Consider the following 19,586-nt stretch of genomic DNA (forward strand, 5'->3'; position numbering starts at 1 on the left):
GGACAAGAGAGCGATAGAACTAGTACTGGATCAAAACTCCCCGGGGTTTTACAATCGCCTTTTTCTGGTTGCGAAGGCCTCGGGAGGCTGGAGACCAGTACTAGACTCAGCTCCTCTGAACAAATTTGTTCAGAAGGAGAAGTTCTCTATGGAGGACTTCTGCCTCAGTTCTTGCGTCATTGCGACAAGGAGATTGGATGGTGTCTCTAGATCTCCAGGACGCCTATTTTCACATCCCGATCCACCCTTCATCGAAGAGTACCTCCGTTTTCATGACGGGGGGAAGGATCTTTCAGTTCAGAGCCTTGTGTTTCGGCCTTTCCACAGCTCCTCAGGTCTTCACAAGCCTGATGAAAAATGTGGCGAGGTTTCTTCACCTCAAAGGAGTAAATATCTCTCTGTATCTGGACGACTGGCTCATCAGGGCCAGATCAGAGAGACAGTGCTTGGAGGACCTTACGTTAACTTTAGACCTGATCAGAGCGTTGGGATTGCTCGTGAACCTCGAGAAGTCGCAGCTGACCCCCAGACAGAACTTAGTCTATCTGGGGATTCAGATGGATTCTCGTGGTTTTCGAGTATTTCCTTCGCAGAGAGAATCGCAAAAGGTTGCAGAAAGTCTCTCTCTTCTTAAGGAAGGAACAGACGTCGGCGAGGGAATGGTTGAGCCTTCTAGGGACCCTTTCCTCGCTCGAACAGTTCTTCCCGCTAGGAAGACTTCATTTACGTCCGCTTCAATTCTTCCTCAAGAGGTCTTGGAGTTGGAAAACTGGACAACTTTCAGACGCCTTTCCCATTCCAGTGGAGATAAGACCGCACTTGGAATGGTGGTTGCCCCCTCTGAAAGAGAACAAAGGGATCTCTCTAAAAATCCAGAACCCAGACCTAGTGTTGTACTCCGACGCGTCAGAGAAAGGTTGGGGAGCAACATTAGGCTCGAAGGAGGTGTCAGGCACCTGGGAAACAGCGCAGGTGTCTTGGCACATAAACTGCAAAGAGCTCTTCGCCGTACACCTGGCTTTGAAAGAGTCTAGAACCTCTTGTTTCGAACAAAGTAGTGCAAGTAAATGTGGACACACCACGGCACTTGCCTACATTCGAAAACAAGGAGGGACTCACTCCTCGTTCCTTTACGAACTTACGAAAGATCTTTTACTTTGGGACGTCTCAGAGGAACATCTACCCTTCTTACAAGGTTCGTTCAGGGAATAAAGAATGTGAGGGCGGACAGACTCAGCAGGAGGAACCAGGTCCTTCATACAGAGTGGACCCTACACGAAGAGGTGTGTCAAGATCTCTGGTCTCTGTGGGGGACCCCTCATGTGGATCTCTTCGCCACATTCATCTCCAAAAGGCTGGCAGTCTTTTGCTCGGTCGTGGAAGACCCCAGAGCTCTTATGGTAGACGCCTTCCTGCTGGACTGGTCTCAACGTAGACGTCTATGTTTTCTTTTCCATTTTCAAAAATCCTGGGACTAGTACTGAAAAAGTTTTTGGCTTCAAAGGAGACGAGGATGACATTCGATAGCCCCCTTTTGGGCCGGCTCAAGATTGGTTCACGGAAGTGGTGGAGTGGATCGTAGACTTTCCCAGATCCCTACCAAGGAAGGATGGATCTTCTCAAACAGCCACACTTCAAGAGGTATCATCAAAACCTCCCCGCTCTCGCTCTGACTGCCTTTCGACTATCGAAGAACTCGTCAGAGCGAGAGGGTTTTCTCGCGAAGTTGCAAGTGCGATCGCGAGAGCCCACAGAACCTCCACTAGGCAAGCATATCAGTCCAAGTGGGAGGTTTTTAGAAGGTGGTGTAGAACTAAGAAGTTGTCCTCCTCCACTACCTCTGTAGCGGAAATTGCTGGATTTCCTTCTATTCCTGAGAGAGCAATCTCATCTAGCTGTATCCACAATAAAGGGATACAGAAGTATGCTCTCGCAGTCTTCAGGAATAGAGGATTAGATCTGGCAGATAACAAAGATCTCCACGATCTCATAAGGTCCTTTGAGACTTCAAAGTCTAAGGAACCGGTCCCTCCTAACTGGAACCTAGACGTGGTTCTCAAGTTCCTTTCATCGAAAGGTTCGAACCTCCTCATCTGGCATCGTTAGAGACATCACCAGAAAATGCCTATTCCTATTATCTTTAGCTACGGCAAAGAGAAATTAGTGAATTACATGCTCTGCAGGATAAAGTAGGATTCAAGGGAGACTCAGCTATTTGCTCGTTTAAGACCCTGTTTTTAGCTAAAAACGAGAATCCCACGCATCCCTGGCCTAAGTCATTCGAAGTCAAAGGCATATCGAGTCTCGTAGGAAGAGAAGCAGAGAGGTCTCTATGCCCTGTAAGAGCTATGAAGTTCTACCTTCAGAGAAAGCATCAGATGGGAGGCTCTAGGCAAGGTCTTTGGTGCACGGTGAAAGACCCACAAGACTGATGTCAAGAATGCTCGGACATTCTTTGTGAGGAACGTCATTACAGACGCGCATAAGGTCTGTCCTGACGAAGAGTTTCGACTGTTGAAAGTGAAAGCTCATGAAGTGAGAGCAGTAGCAACGTCTCTCTCGTTTCATAAGAACTATTTTGTCGTTAACAAACATCATAGATTACGACATTTGGAGATGCAACTCAGTATTTGCATCTCATTACTTGAAAGACGTTCGTGTGACCTATGAGAAGTGTTTTTCTCTTGGGTCCTTTCGTATCGGCGGATACGATCCTGGGTACGGGAGCCGACAATCCTTAAGCCTAAGTATACTTTTCCTTCTTTTTAGATATGGTCTGGAGTCTCTTCTAACAAGAAGGACTTGGTTTAGCACGGGCGGCCGTCTATGTTGTTCAGAGACTCTTGTCATCTAATTAGATGAGTATAAAAATTTTTTTTTTAGAAAATTATGTATGTGTGCGTAGTGTGTTTTTTGAGTTATGGTTGTTGTGAAGAGTTCGGGGATAACTCGGAACAATCTTTATTCTAACATGTGGTTAGGATCAGGTGGTCGGGATTGGTTGTGCGCTTCCATAAGGTGTATTGTCATATAAGTGGATCAGCACCCATTGACAAAGTCCTTTCAGGCTCTGCCGAGTAAGCGGATAAGACCCCTTCGGCAGACCCACAAGAACTCTTGGCCATAGATCATATATCTCGCTAAAGTTTCTTGAGGTGATGCAGGACTACTGGGCAAACACCCACGAAGTCTACCACCTATCAGGTAGGAACCAAGGTTTTATTTATACCTACAACATATGTTGTTTACCTGTCTATTCCATAAAGTAGCTGTCTCTTACCCCCCACCAAAGGGTGCCAATCAGCTATGTATATATCTGACAGGTAAGTTGATTGTATGAAAATGATATTGTTATGTTACAATAAAGTTTCATACATACTTACCTGGCAGATATATACAATTAAAGGCCCACCCTAGCCTCCCCGCAGGAGACAGGTGGAAGAGAGAAAATATGGTAGAAAACGGAATGGTTCCTAGTCCTGCCGCCCATGCAGGCCGGTAGATCACCTGACCTACCTGTAGCGAGTGGCGCGAAATTTGAATTTCTGTCGGGGACGACGGAGTCTTAGCTATGTATATATCTGCCAGGTAAGTATGTATGAAACTTTATTGTAACATAACAATATCATATTTGCATATTCTCCTCCTGATATTTCCATATTTAAAGTATAGCTAAGATGTGAAATATAAAAATAGAGAAGCTACAGAAGTTATGATAAAATTGCTGGAAAACCATCCTCAGATGTAGTTCCAAATATCCAGTTAGCCCCAAAACTTGTGCAAGTGCTACTAAATATAGAGGTCTGGAAGACTCTCAAGTATGAGACGATAAATCAGTGGTTGATCCCAGTGCTGTATCTTAGTATAAACAAGGTTACTCTAAGATGAATATATATTTTACAAGGTGTTTTTTCCTGGAGAGAGAAGAATTGCAAAGTTCACTATTTCCATAGTTAGATAAATCTTGTAAGTATGCAGAAATATCTTAATTGCAGAAAGAGGTCGAGGTCATTTATGTAAGAGGGCACCTAGGGTGATTACTAGAGAACCCATGTTTATGGAAGCTGAAAACTGTTGTAAGAGTGATCAACGACTTACACATCTTGAAACAGGAATATTGAGTACCATAGCTGCACAAAAACTAGTAGAAAATGCTTTATTTAGAGACTACAAATAGTCAGAAGTGTATTGTAGATATCATATATAGACATATGATAATTTTACTCCAAACAAAACACAGTACTGGGGAGAACCAAAGAGCAGTAAATGAAGCTTTAAATATATTCCTCATAGTTTACCATCTCCAAAGACAGAAGTTAGAACTATAATAAAGCCTAAGTTTTTATGTTACAAGTTACCCAAGCTTAAAAATTCATATATACTTCATCATTTGTTTGATTTGTTATTCCACTACAGTAGGGGAATTTTAGATTGAAATTTGAATTTTTTCATTGAAGCTTTTTCATAATTTTATTGTAAATTATAATGTGATACTCACTCTCTTAGTGTCACAATTCAACTTTTTTATAACTTTTCCACAAGCAGTGGTGTGTGTTTGTGTGTAAAAATACTTTTTATACTTTTTGAGTTTCATGAGAAGTTATGGTCACTGTAGATTTTTCTTGACATTGCAGCTGGAAGAATTCCAAGGTGGAATTTTTTTATATCATAGATATTTAGTGGTGTTAATCTTTAATTACACTTCCAGGTTTTCCAATTGCTGAAGTGTCTGCTAACGGAAGCTTTATCATCACTAAACCTCCCAAGACAGGCGGTATAGTTACTAAAGGAACTATAGCAGAGCAGATGATGTATGAAATAGGTGATCCACGTGCTTATATTCTTCCCGATGTTGTATGTGATTTCTCACAAGTGAAATTGGAGGAAGATCAAGGCTGTGTTCGAGTTGAAGGGGCAAAGGGGAAACCACCAACAGACTCCTATAAGGTAATAACTAGTTTATGCCAGTAATATCTATAATGATAACTTAGCTGCGCTGCTTTGAACCCTTTAGAACTAGGTTAAAAAAATTCACCCCAGAATGCCCAGACTTTGAGCTCGCACCAATTAAAAAAAAAAAATCAGTTGAAAGAGGAAGATATGAAAATGCACAAGGTCTAAGAAAAATCTAAAAAAAATTCTCCCTACCTTCTACAAGAAGTTTTAATTGGATCATTCATAAATAAGTGTAGATACTGTCATTTGCAGAAGAGTAACTTCCACAGAAGCAGTAGGAATACAGGAATTTTGAAGGATTGCCTGTCAGTTAGGACACAGTAAAGAACTCAGCAATATGAAGGTAGAAATCTTACTTCACCCACAATGTTGGGGTCTGTGGTGTTTGGGGACTCATGATCTACTGCTACTTACAATAAATTCCTCAAAGGTTTGTTGCAAGCTTCCAGGTATTTATGTTTGGGGTGAAGTTGCTTGCCACATGTCCATATGGCATGAAAACAGGCAGTCCCCGGGTTACGACGGGTGTTCCGTTCTTGAGATGCGTTGTAACCCGAAAATCGTCGTAAGCCGGAACATCATCAAAAATCGTAAGAAAACCTTACTTTCATACAATCAACTTACCTGTCAGATATATACATAGCTAAGACTCCGTCGTCCCCGACAGAAATTCAAATTTCGCGCCACTCGCTACAGGTAGGTCAGGTGATCTACCGGGCCTGGCCCTGGGCGGCAGAGGCACTAGGAAAAACCATTTCCCGTTTTATACTCATATATTTTCTGTCGCCGGTGGTATCAAACACTCGGTTTGCTGCCACCTCTTGACTGGAATTTGCTTTTCTAGACAATTTATCATCTTTTTGTGGACTTTTGGTGACGTACCTGGATCGTTGTTTTGCACTTCGCTACTGTGGACTGGATTTGTACTTGCTTTTGATTTTTCTTCAAGAATGTCTGATTCAATTGGTTGTGTGAGAATGTGTGTGAATGTAGGCTGCAAGGTGAGGATACCGAAAGCTTCGGTTGATCCTCACACTGTATGTCGCAAATGTAGGGGTTTTGATTGTTCTATTCTAACACCTGTCATGATGTGAGAGGTTGAAGTTTTGAGGAATGGAAGACTCTAACTTCTTTTTTTACTTGAAAAAAGAAAAAGTTAGAAAGGGATAGAGTCAGAAGGGCTGCATCTAAGATTGCGGGTAGTAGTACAAGGCCTATTGAGCCTTTGGATAATTCTAAACTCTTCTCTTAATTATGATTCTAATTCTGTATCAGGGCCCTCACTGGCTTTACATTCAGATTCGGCCTCGGAAATTGCTGAACTGAAAGCTACTCTTCACAGGATGAGATCCAAAATGGCTACCATGAAAGGTAAGGACTGTGAAAGTGATTATAGTGAAGTGAGTGTCCCAGTGTTGTGGAGGGGGCGTCTGACCGTCTCTGCGACGCTCCCAGGCCTAGACCTCTTCCAAGCTCCCAAGCCCAGAGGAGAAGGAAAGTCGAAAGCCGTACGGAGGTTGTGGAGAATTCCCCCTTGGTCAGGCGTCCCTTCAGCAGGCTCTGTAAATAGACAGACTGCTCAGGACCGCCTATAGGAAAAGCGTCCTCAGAGAGTGCTTCTCTTCGTCCGCTTCTCCCTCTCCTAAACGAGGGTGGAAGGATTCGGACTTGTCCAGGCCCCTGAAAAGGCACTGGAGAGATCCTGTGTTGGATTCTAGCCCAGAACGCTTTTCGGAAGAAGCGCCTCCTTCCATCAAGAAGGCGAAGAGGGTTTTGACGTCCCATGATGTGGGCAAAACTACCGTCGAGGTCTCCCTCTCCCGTTCAAGAGGACGCAGGAGAGGCTTCCAAGAGGATCATTTTGGCGGTGCAGGAACAGTTATCCGCCTTGGTAGGAGTCCTTTCGAAGGATCCCCCTCGTAAGAAAGACGTGAGACTTCCGGTCAAGAAGACTCGTCTTCCTTCTCCCGCCAGGAGTGAGGCTCCTGTGGGACGTGAGTCTTTTGAGATCTACTCGGATAGAGACTCTTTGGACGATTTTGATTCGCCAGACAACGGCGAACGCGGCCAGTCCCCAAGCGCGAGGTCTTCCTACAGACGAGAAGCGTCTTCTAGGATTAGAGCGTCAGACAAGCGAGAAACGCTTTACAGGCGCGAGGATATTCCCGATGATGGGATACGTCTGCCAGACCAGCAGCTTCAGCCGAGCGCGAGGTAACAACCTGCGTGAGAGCATTGGAGCCAACCAGCGCGAGGCGCCAGACAAGCATCATACATACAAGGTGTTGGCACCAGAAAGGCGCGAGGCTCCAACCAGGCGCGAGGCGTCAGTCAGGCGCGAGAGTTTAGAGAGGCGCGAGGCATCAGTCAGGCGCGAGGCGCCAGCCAAGCGCGAGGAGTCAGCCAGGCGCGAGGCGCCAGCCAGGCGCGAGGATCCTGCCAGGCGCGAGGCAACAGCCAGGCGTGAGGCGCCAGCCAAACGCGAGGCGCCAGCCAAGCGCGAGGAGCCAGCCAAGTACGAGGAGCCAGCCAAGCATAGGAGCTCTATACACTCTCTTAGCCCCTCTCCTATTAGGAGTTTGTCTCCCGTAGAGAGAGTTTTTGGACAGGAAGACCCGGAACGGGAAGTGGCTTCTCCTTCTGATCCGATTTTAGAAGAGGACTCAGAGGACGAGACTCACGGCAGAGAAGGGCTGTCTAACTACAAAGTTTTGACAGCTCTCCTCCTCCAGAATACGGAGATGCTTTAATCCCTGCCGCTCCTCCTTCGCCTCGTTCTCTTTCTCTTGCTCTAAGACGCTGAAGTCGTCGGCTTTCTTGAAGATGAGACCGACGATTTCTATGAAGAGAGCTCTTCAGTCTCCTGGATAGCTGGATGCTAAACCAAGAAAGAGCTAGTAAGGACAGTGTTTTGCATGCCTCCCGCTAGACTTACGGGCAAGAGAGGTATTTGGTACCAGACATGGGGGAGAATAATTGGGTCTCACTCTCCCAGATTCGGCTTGAAGCTGAGTCTTTTCCAGTCCTGGTAGATGCATCCAGGAGAGCATAGCCTTCATCACTGCGAAGATTACTTGGGGTCTTTCAGAGTTGGATCATCTCCTCAAGGGACTTTTTCACATTCTAGAAGTCTTCAACTTCCTAGATTGGTCCCTTGGGGTGATGTCCAAGAAGGCTCATGCCCCTGAAGGGCTAGATCCGGACGTACTCCTTGCAATTTTGTCTTGTATTGACAAGGCGGTACAGGACGGCGTGGCAGGGGAAGTTTCTTCCTTATTTGGAGCAGGTCTCTTGAAGAAGAGATCTGTTTTTTAGCGCTTTCTTGACGAAAGCAGTATCCCATTCGCAAAGAGCAAGCCTTGTTATTCGCCCCTAGGTCTGACTTTTTGTTCCCTTCACAGTTGGTGAGGGATATTTCCCGATCTCTGACGGAGAAAGCAACACAGGATCTTCTCCTGCAATCTTCCAGGAAGAAGAGACAGTCGATGGTGGGAGAAAAGAAAGGTGTGTCTACTCCTGTTCGGCCCTTTCGAGGAGGCCCTCCCGCTAGAGTTACCGCTAAAAGGAAAACGACCGAGAAGAGAGGTAGAGCCTCGTTCGTCCCTTTAAAAGGGGAAAGAAATGAAGTGGCGCTCCTCCAAAACACCAGTAGGTGCCAGGCTCCGGGGATTTGCGGAAGCCTGGACTCTCATAGACACAGACGCTTGGTCGATGTCTGTGCTTCAGAAGGGATACCTCATTCCTTTCCTGGACAATCCTCCCCTGACGTCACTCCGCGGGAATTGTCCGCCAATTACAAGGACCCATGTGTTGAAGATACTCTTCAACAAATGGTGGATCAGATGTGGACAAGAGAGCTATAGAACTAGTGCTGGATCAAAGCTCCCCAGGGTTTTACAATCGTCTTGGTTGCGAAAGCCTCGGGGGGCTGGAGACCAGTTCTGGATGTCAGCGCTCTGAACAAGTTTGTTCAGAAACAGAAGTTCTCCATGGAAACCTCTGCTTCAGTCCTTGCGGCTCTTCGCCAAGGGGATTGGATGGTGTCTCTGGATCTCCAGGACGCCTATTTTTCACGTCCCGATCCATCCTTCGTCGAAGAAGTATCCTCCGTTTCATGACGGGGGGAAGGATCTTCCAATTCAGAGCCTTGTGTTTCGGCCTGTCTACGGCGCCTCAGGTTTTCACGAGCCTTATGAAAAATGTGGCGAGATGGCTTCATCTGAAAGGAATCAGTATATCTCTGTACCTAGACGACTGGCTTATCAGAGCAAAGTCAGAGAAACAGTGTTTGGAGGACCTGACTGTGACACTAAACCTGATAAAGACCTTAGGATTAAAACTCGTGAACCTCGAGAAGTCCCAACTGATCCCCAGCCAGAACTTGGTCTATCTGGGGATTCGGATGGATTCTCGGGGTTTTCGAGTATTTCCTTCTCAAGAGAGACTAACGAGAGGTTTAGAAAAAGTCTCTCTCTTCCTAAGGAAGGAACGTACTTCGGCGAGGAATGGTTGAGCCTATTAGGGACCCTTTCCTCGCTCGTACAGTTCTTTCATCTAGGAAGACTTCATCTCCGTCCTCTTCAGTTCTTCCTCAGAAGATCGTGGAACATGAAGACAGGACTCCTCTCGGACAGTTTTCCCCATTCCAGTTCTGATGAAACGCCTTTAGAATGGTGGTTACTCCCACTGAGGGAAAACAAGGGTACTTCCCTGGAAATACAGAGCCCAAATCTTGTATTGTTTTCCGACGCGTCGGAAAAAAGGTTTGGGGAGCAACCTTGGGAAAGAGAGAGGTGTCAGGCACTTGGAATGCTCTTCAAGTGTCCTAGGCACATAAACTGCAAAGAACTGTTTGCTGTACACCTAGCTCTAAAGAGCTTCGAACCGTTAGTGAGCAACAAAATAGTACAAGTGAATGCGGACAATACAACCGCCCTTGCATACATTCGGAAGCAAGGAGGTACTCACTCGTATGCCCTTTACGAACTCGCAAGAGACCTCTGTTTGTAGACCATCGCAAAGGAAACATCTCTCTATTGACGAGGTTCGTTCAGGGTAAGTAAGGAACGTTAGAGCGGACAGGCTGAGCAGGAGGAACCAGGTCCTTCATACCGAATGGACCCTCACTCAGACGTTTGCCCGCCGCAATCTCTGGTCTCTTTGGGGGACTCCTCATGTCGACCTCTTTCTTTTGCCACGTTCCTCTCGAAGAGACTGGAAGTCTTCTGTTCAGTAGTGGAAGACCCCAGAGCTCTAGCAGTAGACGCCTTCCTGCTAGATTGGTCTCAGGTAGACGTTTACGCATTTCCCCCATTCAAGATTCTGGGGCAAGTGCTCAGGAAGTTTGTGACTTCAAAGGGGACAAGAATGACCCTGATAGCCCCCTTTTGGCCAGCTCAAGAGTGGTTCCCAGAGGTGCTGGAGTGGATAGTAGACTTCCCCAGATCCTTCCACAAAGGAAGGATCTTCTCAGACAGCCACACTTCGAGAGGTTTCAATCAAAACCTCCCCGCTCTCGCTCTGACTGCCTTTCGACTATCGAAAGACTTGTCAGAGCGAGAGGCTTTTCTAGCAAAGCAGCAAGCTTGATCGCTAGAGCCCGGAGAACTTCCACTATCCGGGTTTACCAATCCAAGTGGGAAGTTTTTAGAAGGTGGTGTAAGTCGAAGAAGTTGTCCTCCTCCAGTACCTCTGTAACAGAAATAGCTGATTTTCTGTTATTTCTGAGAGAAGAATCGCGTCTCTCCGTAGCCACGATAAAGGGCTATAGGAGTATGCTATCGGCCGTCTTTAGGAATAGAGGCCTAGATTTGGGAAACGATAAAGATCTACATGATCTGATTAGGTCTTTTGAGACCAAGAAGTCTAAGATTACTTCTCCCCCTAACTGGAATCTAGACGTAGTGCTTAAGTTCTTGTCTTCAGAGAGATTTGAACCCCTACATTGGCCTCGTTTCATGATATAAGGAGAAAATGTTTATTTCTTTTGTCACTGGCGACGGCGAAAAGAGTTAGTGAACTGCACGCCCTTAGTGACAAAGTCGGGTTCAATATAGATTCAGCCATCTGTTCCTTCAAGGAATTATTCTTGGCGAAGAATGAAAATCCTTCGAATCCCTGGCTGAGAAACTTCGAGGTAAAAGGATTATCGGGTCTCGTCGGCAGGGAACCGGAGAGGTCTCTTTGCCCAGTAAGGGCGTTAAAGTTTTACTTACAGAAAAAGAAACAGTTGGGAGGTTCTAGACAAGGTCTTTGGTGCTCGGTGAAGGATCCATCAAGACCTATGTCTAAGAATGCTTTAGCCTTTTTTGTCAGGAACGTAATTACGGACGCTCATAAGGCTTGCACGGATGATTCTTTCAAACTCCTGAGAGTAAGAGCTCATGAAGTGAGAGCAGTGGCGACGTCTCTCTCTTTTCAGAGAAATATGTCACTGAAGAATATCTTGGAAGCGACATAATGGAGATGTAATTCTGTGTTTGCTTCTCACTATTTGAAGGACGTGCGTGTGACCTATGAAAAATGTTTTTCCTTAGGTCCTTTTGTGTCTGCGGGCACAGTCCTGGGTACAGGAGCTAACAAACAATCCTTAATTTTTACTACTTAAGTCTAATAGATATGTTCTAGACTTTCTGCTGAACAAGTGCAGATACCGCACAGGCGGCCAGTCACTTCCGTTCAGTAAGGAACTCTTGTGATATCTTTTAGCAGATGAGTATAATTTTTTTTTGGAAAATTATTGTGTGCGTGTGCAATTTGGTTTGAGTTACGGTTGTTGCGAAGAGTTTGGGGATAACTCGGAGCAATTTTTAATACTAACATGGTGGTTAGGATCAGGTGGTCGGGATTGGTTGTGTGCTCCTTAATAAGGTGTGTTGTCATATAAGTGGATCAGCACCCATTGACAAAGTCCTTTCAGGCTCTGCCGAGTAAGTGGATAAGACCCCTTCGGCAGTTCCACAAGAATTCTTGGCCATAGATCACATATCTCGCTAAAGTTTCTTGAGGTGATGCAGACTACGGGGCAAACACCCACGAAGTCTACCACCTATCAGGTAGGAACCAAGGTTTTTATTTATACCTACAACAGATGTTGTTTACCTGTCTATTCCAGTAGTAGCTGTCTCTTACCCTCCACCGAAGGGTGCCAATCAGCTATGTATATATCTGACAGGTAAGTTGATTGTATGAAAATGATATTGTTATAATACAATAAAGTTTCATACATACTTACCTGGCAGATATATACGATTAGGGCCCACCCAGCCTCCCCGCAAGGAGACAGGTGGAAGAGAAAATATATGAGTAGAAAACGGGAATGGTTCCTAGTCCTGCCGCCCAGGGCAGGCCGGTAGATCACCTGACCTACCTGTAGCGAGTGACGCGAAATTTGAATTTCTGTCGGGGACGACGGAGTCTTAGCTATGTATATAATCTGCCAGGTAAGTATGTATGAAACTTTATTGTATTATAACAATATCATTTTTAATGCTTTTGGTGCATTGAAAACTATGTATACTGCATTCTTATTGCATTTTTCATCAAATTAACCTTCAAATATTGATTATTTTGCATTTTTGGTGTCATATTTCTTCTGGCAGATCAGTTTTGTAGGCGTCGTAACCCTGGAAGTAATTTCTGATGAATATAATTGAAAAGCGCCTTAACCTTGGAGCGTCGTAAGCCGGACCCGTCGTAACCCAGGGGACTGCCTGTTTAATTTGCAAGTGGAAACTAAAAGGTGTTTGAAAATCTTGCAGCAATTGAGTCACCTCCTGAGTCTTGATTTCCACATAACTTTCACTGCTTTCTTTACTGATTCTGGGAACACTTGGGTTTGCTGTAGCATTTTTCATTCAATAACATAAAGCACATATGCCTAGCTAGGGCTTTTATCGTTTTTTTTTTTTATTTTTTAAATGTTCTGTGGGAGATATACTGTACTTGTATCAGGTAATCCTGTTAAAAAACTTGTTGATTCAGTTTTTCAAGAAAATCTGATTATACCACTGGCTACACTCACATTAATTTCTATAGTCACTCTTTCAGACACCTGGTGTCTACATATCTTTCCTCCTCTAACTCGCATAGTCTTTTGTTGCAAGTTATATTGCAGTCCATTTGCGTTAAATAATCAGTTTGATGATAAGATTTTTCTTATGATAGCTCTATCCTAATACTGTTTATGTATATTAATTAATATTTGCCCTTTTCTAATGATGTTTTACATATTAGGACAGTTTTTATTTTCCCATTTTCAATTTATTTCAGTTTGATGGGAAATTGTAACCATGTATTCATTAATATTTGGTGCAGAAATGAAGCAATCTCAAAAATAAAAATTTATTGCTGGAGAAGTGCAGTACATACATATACAATTTTATAACTCTTCTGGTGAGAACAATTGAACTGTTTATATAGGTTTCATGCATTCCTCTTGATGCATTCAACATTTATTGGGTTAATTTTTGTTCTCAATGCAAGGAAAAATCCAGTAAACTTGTTAATAAACCTAATATTCTAATTTTATTACTTCGAAAAGTGATAATTTTTTCTTTTGTACAACTACAGCTGTTAGAGGTACAATATCATTTTGGTTTTTGCTTCATGAGCTGAGATATGGGTATTCCTCCTCTCAGATGGCTGTACAAATCTCACGGCTGCTACCTTTCATTCTTGTAACATAGAAATAAAAAAATTCTTTCATGATACAAACTCGAAATTTAGATATAAAAAGAGCAGTCTTTTGAGCTTACAGCACTATGGAATATGAATTTTCAGTGAAAAGTTTAATTAAATGTGACTTAAAGTTTTTCTTGAACTTGAGCCTAGTTCAGGAATCTTGTTCACTGTGAAGTGAAACATTACATGAACAATACCTCTTTATCAGTTATAAGTTTGTTACTAGTATATGCTCTACCTTGCATTACCTCACATTTGCCTAAATTGAAAACAAAAAGACTGAGTATTTGTTTAGAATACTGAATTCTTGTAGTCTCATCATGTTACCTTTCCTGATAATAAATGTTCGTTTATAAAGGCAACATTCAAGATGTACATTTTAATTATAGTTGTTAATTTTATTTTTGAATAAAAGTATATGTACAGAGTATTAAATACAATGGGTTTGTATTTCAGGTCAGTGCTACATATCTTGATGGCTATAAAGTGACCGCAGTTTGTTGCATTGGTGGTCCAAAGTCTAGAGATAAAGGGATAAAAACTGCAGAAGCAATTATACAGAGATGTAGAAATATATTTAAAATGCTGAAAATGAAAGATTTCACTAGGACTCATATTCAAATTCTAGGAGCTGAGGACACCTATGGAGATCAAAGAAGGTAATGAATCTCTTTTGACTATTCCTTTTCTTTTTTCTTTAGCATTTTCTAAATTTTTTTTTGCTTTGAATTTTGTATATTTATTATAGTAATAACTATAAAAAATAAAATGGATCTTGACATAGGAAAAACCTATTTTTGGTAATGCTGTGAGTCCTCAAAGGAGTTACACTCTCATGGTTCCCCCCAGGGCTCCATAAGACAAGCCAACCAAGATTGTAATGTCCTCCCGGGACATACATAAGACAAACCAACTGTTCTAAAAAAATCCTCTTATAATTGGTCTTGGCCAGAATAGTGCTTATTGCCATAGTGATAGAATATGAAGGACGCAAGACACTCCAGAAAATTATAGAATGCTTCTCTAGGTGAGCATAGGTGTTTTGGCTTGTTCTGGAAGACTCTGGAAGCTCTCAATAGTTACTTCCAGTATAGTGCTTAGTAGAAGTTGTAATAGTATTGTGGAAGTGGAGTCGAGCATGAAATTCAGCCATGGCCATCCTGAGATTTTTCTCTTATGGGTCCCAAATTGTTGGGTAGCTATGTCCATTGGGAAGCGCCTCAGTGGCGTGGTCAGTATGTGTTGGCATACCACCTCGGTGGCTGCGAGTTCAATTCTCGGGCATTCCTTGAGGTGTGAGAGATTTGTATTTCTGGTGATAGAAGTTCACTCTCGACGTTGTTCGGAAGTTGCGTAAAGCCGTTGGTCCCGTTGCTGAATAACCACTTGGTTCCATGCAATGTAAAAACACCATACATATCCATTGGGAGCTTTTTCTGTCAAAATGAAGAACAAGTGTTGCCCATTGATTTATTATACTCTCAGATACTGGGATAGTAGAGACAAATGGCTTTATTTCTGCCTTAAGCTCTCGTTTCCCAGTCACTGAAAAATTTTGAAATTGTCTTCACATGATTGTTCCAAAAGTGAAGAGACATAAGGCTGTTGCCTCTCAGAGGCATTATTGGTTCATTAGAATTGTTGTTGCACTATATTTTAAGTCAAAATATGACTTATAATTGTCATGTTGTGAACTTGATGATTTTTTTTTTTAATAGATGACGCCACTGTCTGGTTAGCCTAAGCGCCGTGAGACCCTCATAAAATACAAACATAACGAATATGTATTTTTTCATTGGATTTTTTAAAAAGTTATGCTTTACTTCACTGTATCCAATAATACCTACTGTATGTAGTCTCATATTACTATGGTACGTATTATAAAATACAAACAAAGCGATCAATGTTTTGCTTTTGAAAAATCATCTGAGGGTGGAGGTAAGTTGATTTCGCTGTATTAACTCAATTCAGAGTGATTTGCTTGCTTGGACAGACTAGAGTGTAATGGGGAAGATGGCTAACATATGTTGTCACATGAGTGCAAATGGCACGTAGAGGGCCGAGGCAGTCGCTATAAGACAGGAGATAGAGCCCTCCTGTCCTGAGTCCTTTATATTCTATCAAGTGTGCCAACAAGCACAAGCACTATTCTGGTTGACAACAGCTAAAAGAGAATTCTGTGTAATTGGTTGATATTTCTTATGGAACCCTGGGGGAACCATAAGTGTAACTTCTTTGTGGAAGAATCGCAGCTAGGCTATGCTTTCAGAAAATTATTTTTCTTTTCCTTTTTTGCTACTCAAAATTTTTATCTTATTCTTTTGTGTACATTTTTTTATTAGATAAGCTTAAGGATAATTAATTCCTATAACAGATCAGGAGATGGACCTCGAGAAGGAGTTATATGGATGTCTGTACACCATTCAGACAAAAAGGCCTTGGAATTATTTTCACGAGAAATAGCAGCTGCAGGAACAGGCATGGCTCCTGGACTAACAGCAATTGTTGGTGGAAGACCCAAAGTATCTCCATTGCTACGACTTCACTCCTTTTTGATAAAGAAGGAAGATTGTAAGGTAAGATTTAGTTTTGAAAACCATTCCTGTTTTGTTTTGTAACTACTAAAATTTTCAAGTAGGCAAAAATCACAAATCACTCAAACTGAACAATGATTTTAACATACTACTTGATCCCCGGGGAGAAGTAATGAGATTGTACAAGGTCTCAAATTTCCTTTTGAGTATTTTTTGAAACATTCTGTATTTTGGTGTTCATGTAACAACCTTTTAGCAGCCATTCACCTTTCTTTAGTCAAGAATCAGCAACAGTTATGTCAATCAATTGGTTATGGTGAACAAAGGCATGTGGTCAAACATTTTGGGCAGTTTACTTTTTAAGTGTTGATTAGCGTTCCTGCTGAAGGTGGAAGCTTCGCCAGTGAGTTTATGTTATGAAAATAGACTACGCAGCCAATCTGTTATTCAGATTCCCATAATGATCAAGATGGGTGACTAAAGTTGTAATGTAAAAAATTAAACCTGATTATACATTTATGTATAAATTGGTCAAAACTAATACTACTCTGCATTTCAACAAGGAGGTGAATTAAGACTAATAAAAATTTTTAATTCTTTTATTCCAAAGAATTTTGTCAAATGTAACAAATCGGCCGTATTTTGGAAGTTCTTTGTTAGACTAGCAGAGGGTCAGTCCAGTGAGTAAATGGGCAAGAATTGGTAATAACATCAAGTTAAAAAGCATTATCAGGTAAATATTTATTTCAGCAACACCAAATTAAGTGGGTATTGGACTGTGGAAGATCAGCCTTCTTATGTATCAACATAAGGGAAAATATATACATACTCCCATTATTATGTTCACAACATAAAATAAATTCTCATCAGTGTCTGATAAGTTTAATTAAAAAATATAATTAAGAATTTGTGAAAATGCATTAAATAATTAACTAGGTACATATGTAAATTGACAAAGTACATTTCGTTACACAAGTATGTTTCACTGATAAATTTTACATTACATTACATAAGTACATTTCACTGATAAAAATATTTAGTACTATCAAGTAAAGCAAATGCTTAACTTTGGTTTTACACTGTATATAACTGGAAAATCAAATAATTACCAAGAGGTAGTGTGTTGGAATATCTGGGAAAAGAAACAAGAAAATCAGAATTAGTACATTTTATGTGACTATTCTCTCATATACATAATTAAAACATAAAGATACATATCTGCAGTACAAATAAGCATAAAGTGCAGGCTGAAGATTTTAGAAAAAAAAATATGATTCAAGAAATTGATAGGGTCACATTAATTTCATAATCATTAATTATGTCTGGTGCTCAGTACAATCAGTTCAACCAGATGTACAAACATGTTTGCTGCATATGTTTGAAAAATACAGTGGAGTAATGACATTGTGTGACCATGCAACCTAAGTTGAGAGCAAGGAAACAGTTTTTCTAATTCAAAACCTGTTATATGGAGTATGTTGCTGTAGGAATATGGTGATTACTCTTGAATTTATCATATTTTAATTGTAAGATATCGGCCTCCTTTGGGAAGATAGTTGTTGCCATCCTTTGTCCAAACTAGGAATGATTACCTAAAAATGTTTTTCTTTGGATTATAATTATTAGTATATGTGCATACTATTATTTTATTATAATGTATGTAAAAGCTTTGTCATTTTTAATTAGTCTGTTTCATATTGGATCTTTAATTTTTCCCCATTGAAACATAATTCTTCTTCACTTTTTCATATCAGGTAAAGGTAAATATTGATGAAAAAACTGAAGAGTGGACTGATAAGTTAAAAGGAGTACCAACAGAACATTATGCATATGATGACCAACCTGTCTCAGAAATAACAGAGATTTCAAGAGGCTCTAAAAGGTGCGCATTCAGTTGTTTTTTTTTTGGTCGTGAATGTTAATACTTGTTAGTGGGCAGTTTCATTTCAAAAGTGGTACTAAAGTTTCATCATATTATTTTAATATTAGAGAAATATTTTACCATTGATAAAGCCTTAAATTATTAGGATGGAAAAAGTAACCAGCAATACAGTTCATAACATGAATTCCATTGATACAAACTAAATTCAAAAATATTTTGATGATAGTATACAAATGTAGTATACAAATGTGTAATTGAGGCTTTAGTCCTTTCAAGAATTCATCTCATTTACAGTTACACAGTCGCAGACTTGGCCTTCACAAGGAGTGGTGACAAGGCTGATTCTTGTAATATTGGTGTGATTGCTAGACACCCAGCATTCTACCCTTATTTGAAGAGAGCATTATCATCCATATCTGTAGCTGTATATTTCCAGCATGTATTTCCTCCTGAAGTTTCTCCACTTGAATGTGTGAAGAGGTAGTATCTTATGCAGTTCCCATTTAGTACATTAAAGCTTAAATTTGCTACTTCACTGTGGGAGATTTTAAGGCAGGATTTTGACTGCAGTGATAAACAATAAATTATATAGTAACACTCAACTTACATGACTTCTGTACTTAAAATTTATATATTTCTATTATTAGGTGTTCTTTGTTTCTTGCTATGTTAACATATTAGTGGGGCTATGGTTTATCTTTTTCAGTAAATCTCAGCTTTAACAGCTAAGTGTAAAGTACAGATTATTTTAGGTTAGGAATCTTGTAGAATTGCTGTTAGCTGTGAGATATCTAGAAAATATTGAAGTGCAGGCTAAAATGTAGGGTCTTTGTTATATTACTAGAAAAATTCAAGTGCAGGTTTAAATATAGCCTTTGTTACTTATCGTAAAGCTCGAGCCCCAAAGTGTCCATTAAGTTGAGGTGCTACTAGTAATATTTTTTCTTTCATTTCAGCTGGTAATTGAAAACGTATAAATTACTGTAGGTTTCTAAATCATCTTGGAATCATTGTCCGAGACTTAAATGGACATCAAAATTATTTAAGATGAAGGTCCATTATGTTCTAAACCTGTTTACAATGAAGGTCCAATATGTTCCAAACCTGTTTACAGGGTGGTACCCTGGTGGCTACGGGGAAGAAAGCATGCCCATTCTCGTCCAACCTATGGTATTCGTTGCTCTTCCACCCACAATACAGACATCATCTGTGCTGTGATACAGAGTGGACATCTTTTGTTCTGTGATACAGTGTACATCTTTCGTTCTGTGTTTTACCGTATGCTAGCAGTTCCATTGTGTTATTTGTGTTTGTGTATGTTACATTCTCAATGCTTTGCATATGCTACTGGTGCAGTTTTGTGCCCGAAAGTGCAAGTGCTCTTATTTTTTTTATTTGCTTTTGTGCTTATTGGTTCTTTGTCTCATGGAGAGCGAACTGTGACAGTAGTGTGAAGGTCATGATTGACGTAGTTGTTGTATGTCACCTTTAGTGGTAGATCCACACTGGATGTATCTCTTGTGGAGGAAAAG

At 41.4% G+C, this 19,586-nt stretch overlaps 1 protein-coding gene and 1 long non-coding RNA gene across 3 annotated transcripts in view; both read left to right on the top strand.

Moving 5' to 3' along the window:
• LOC135214620 (uncharacterized) overlaps positions 1–19,586 on the top strand; it is a 56,282-nt gene that overhangs the window by 16,469 nt on the left and 20,227 nt on the right. The gene's annotated exons all lie outside the window — the stretch shown is intronic.
• The window catches only part of LOC135214947 (uncharacterized), a gene marked incomplete at its 5' end in the record, with an annotated part of 31,924 nt that overhangs the window by 7,161 nt on the left and 5,177 nt on the right, over positions 1–19,586 (top strand). The window contains 5 exon segments of the mRNA XM_064249441.1: positions 4,709–4,947; positions 14,095–14,297; positions 16,013–16,214; positions 17,927–18,054; positions 18,349–18,534. Of these exon segments, the coding sequence (XP_064105511.1) occupies positions 4,709–4,947; positions 14,095–14,297; positions 16,013–16,214; positions 17,927–18,054; positions 18,349–18,534 (958 nt within the window).

This window comes from Macrobrachium nipponense, chromosome 46 (genome assembly GCF_015104395.2).
Source record: "Macrobrachium nipponense isolate FS-2020 chromosome 46, ASM1510439v2, whole genome shotgun sequence".
NCBI lineage: Eukaryota > Metazoa > Arthropoda > Malacostraca > Decapoda > Palaemonidae > Macrobrachium > Macrobrachium nipponense.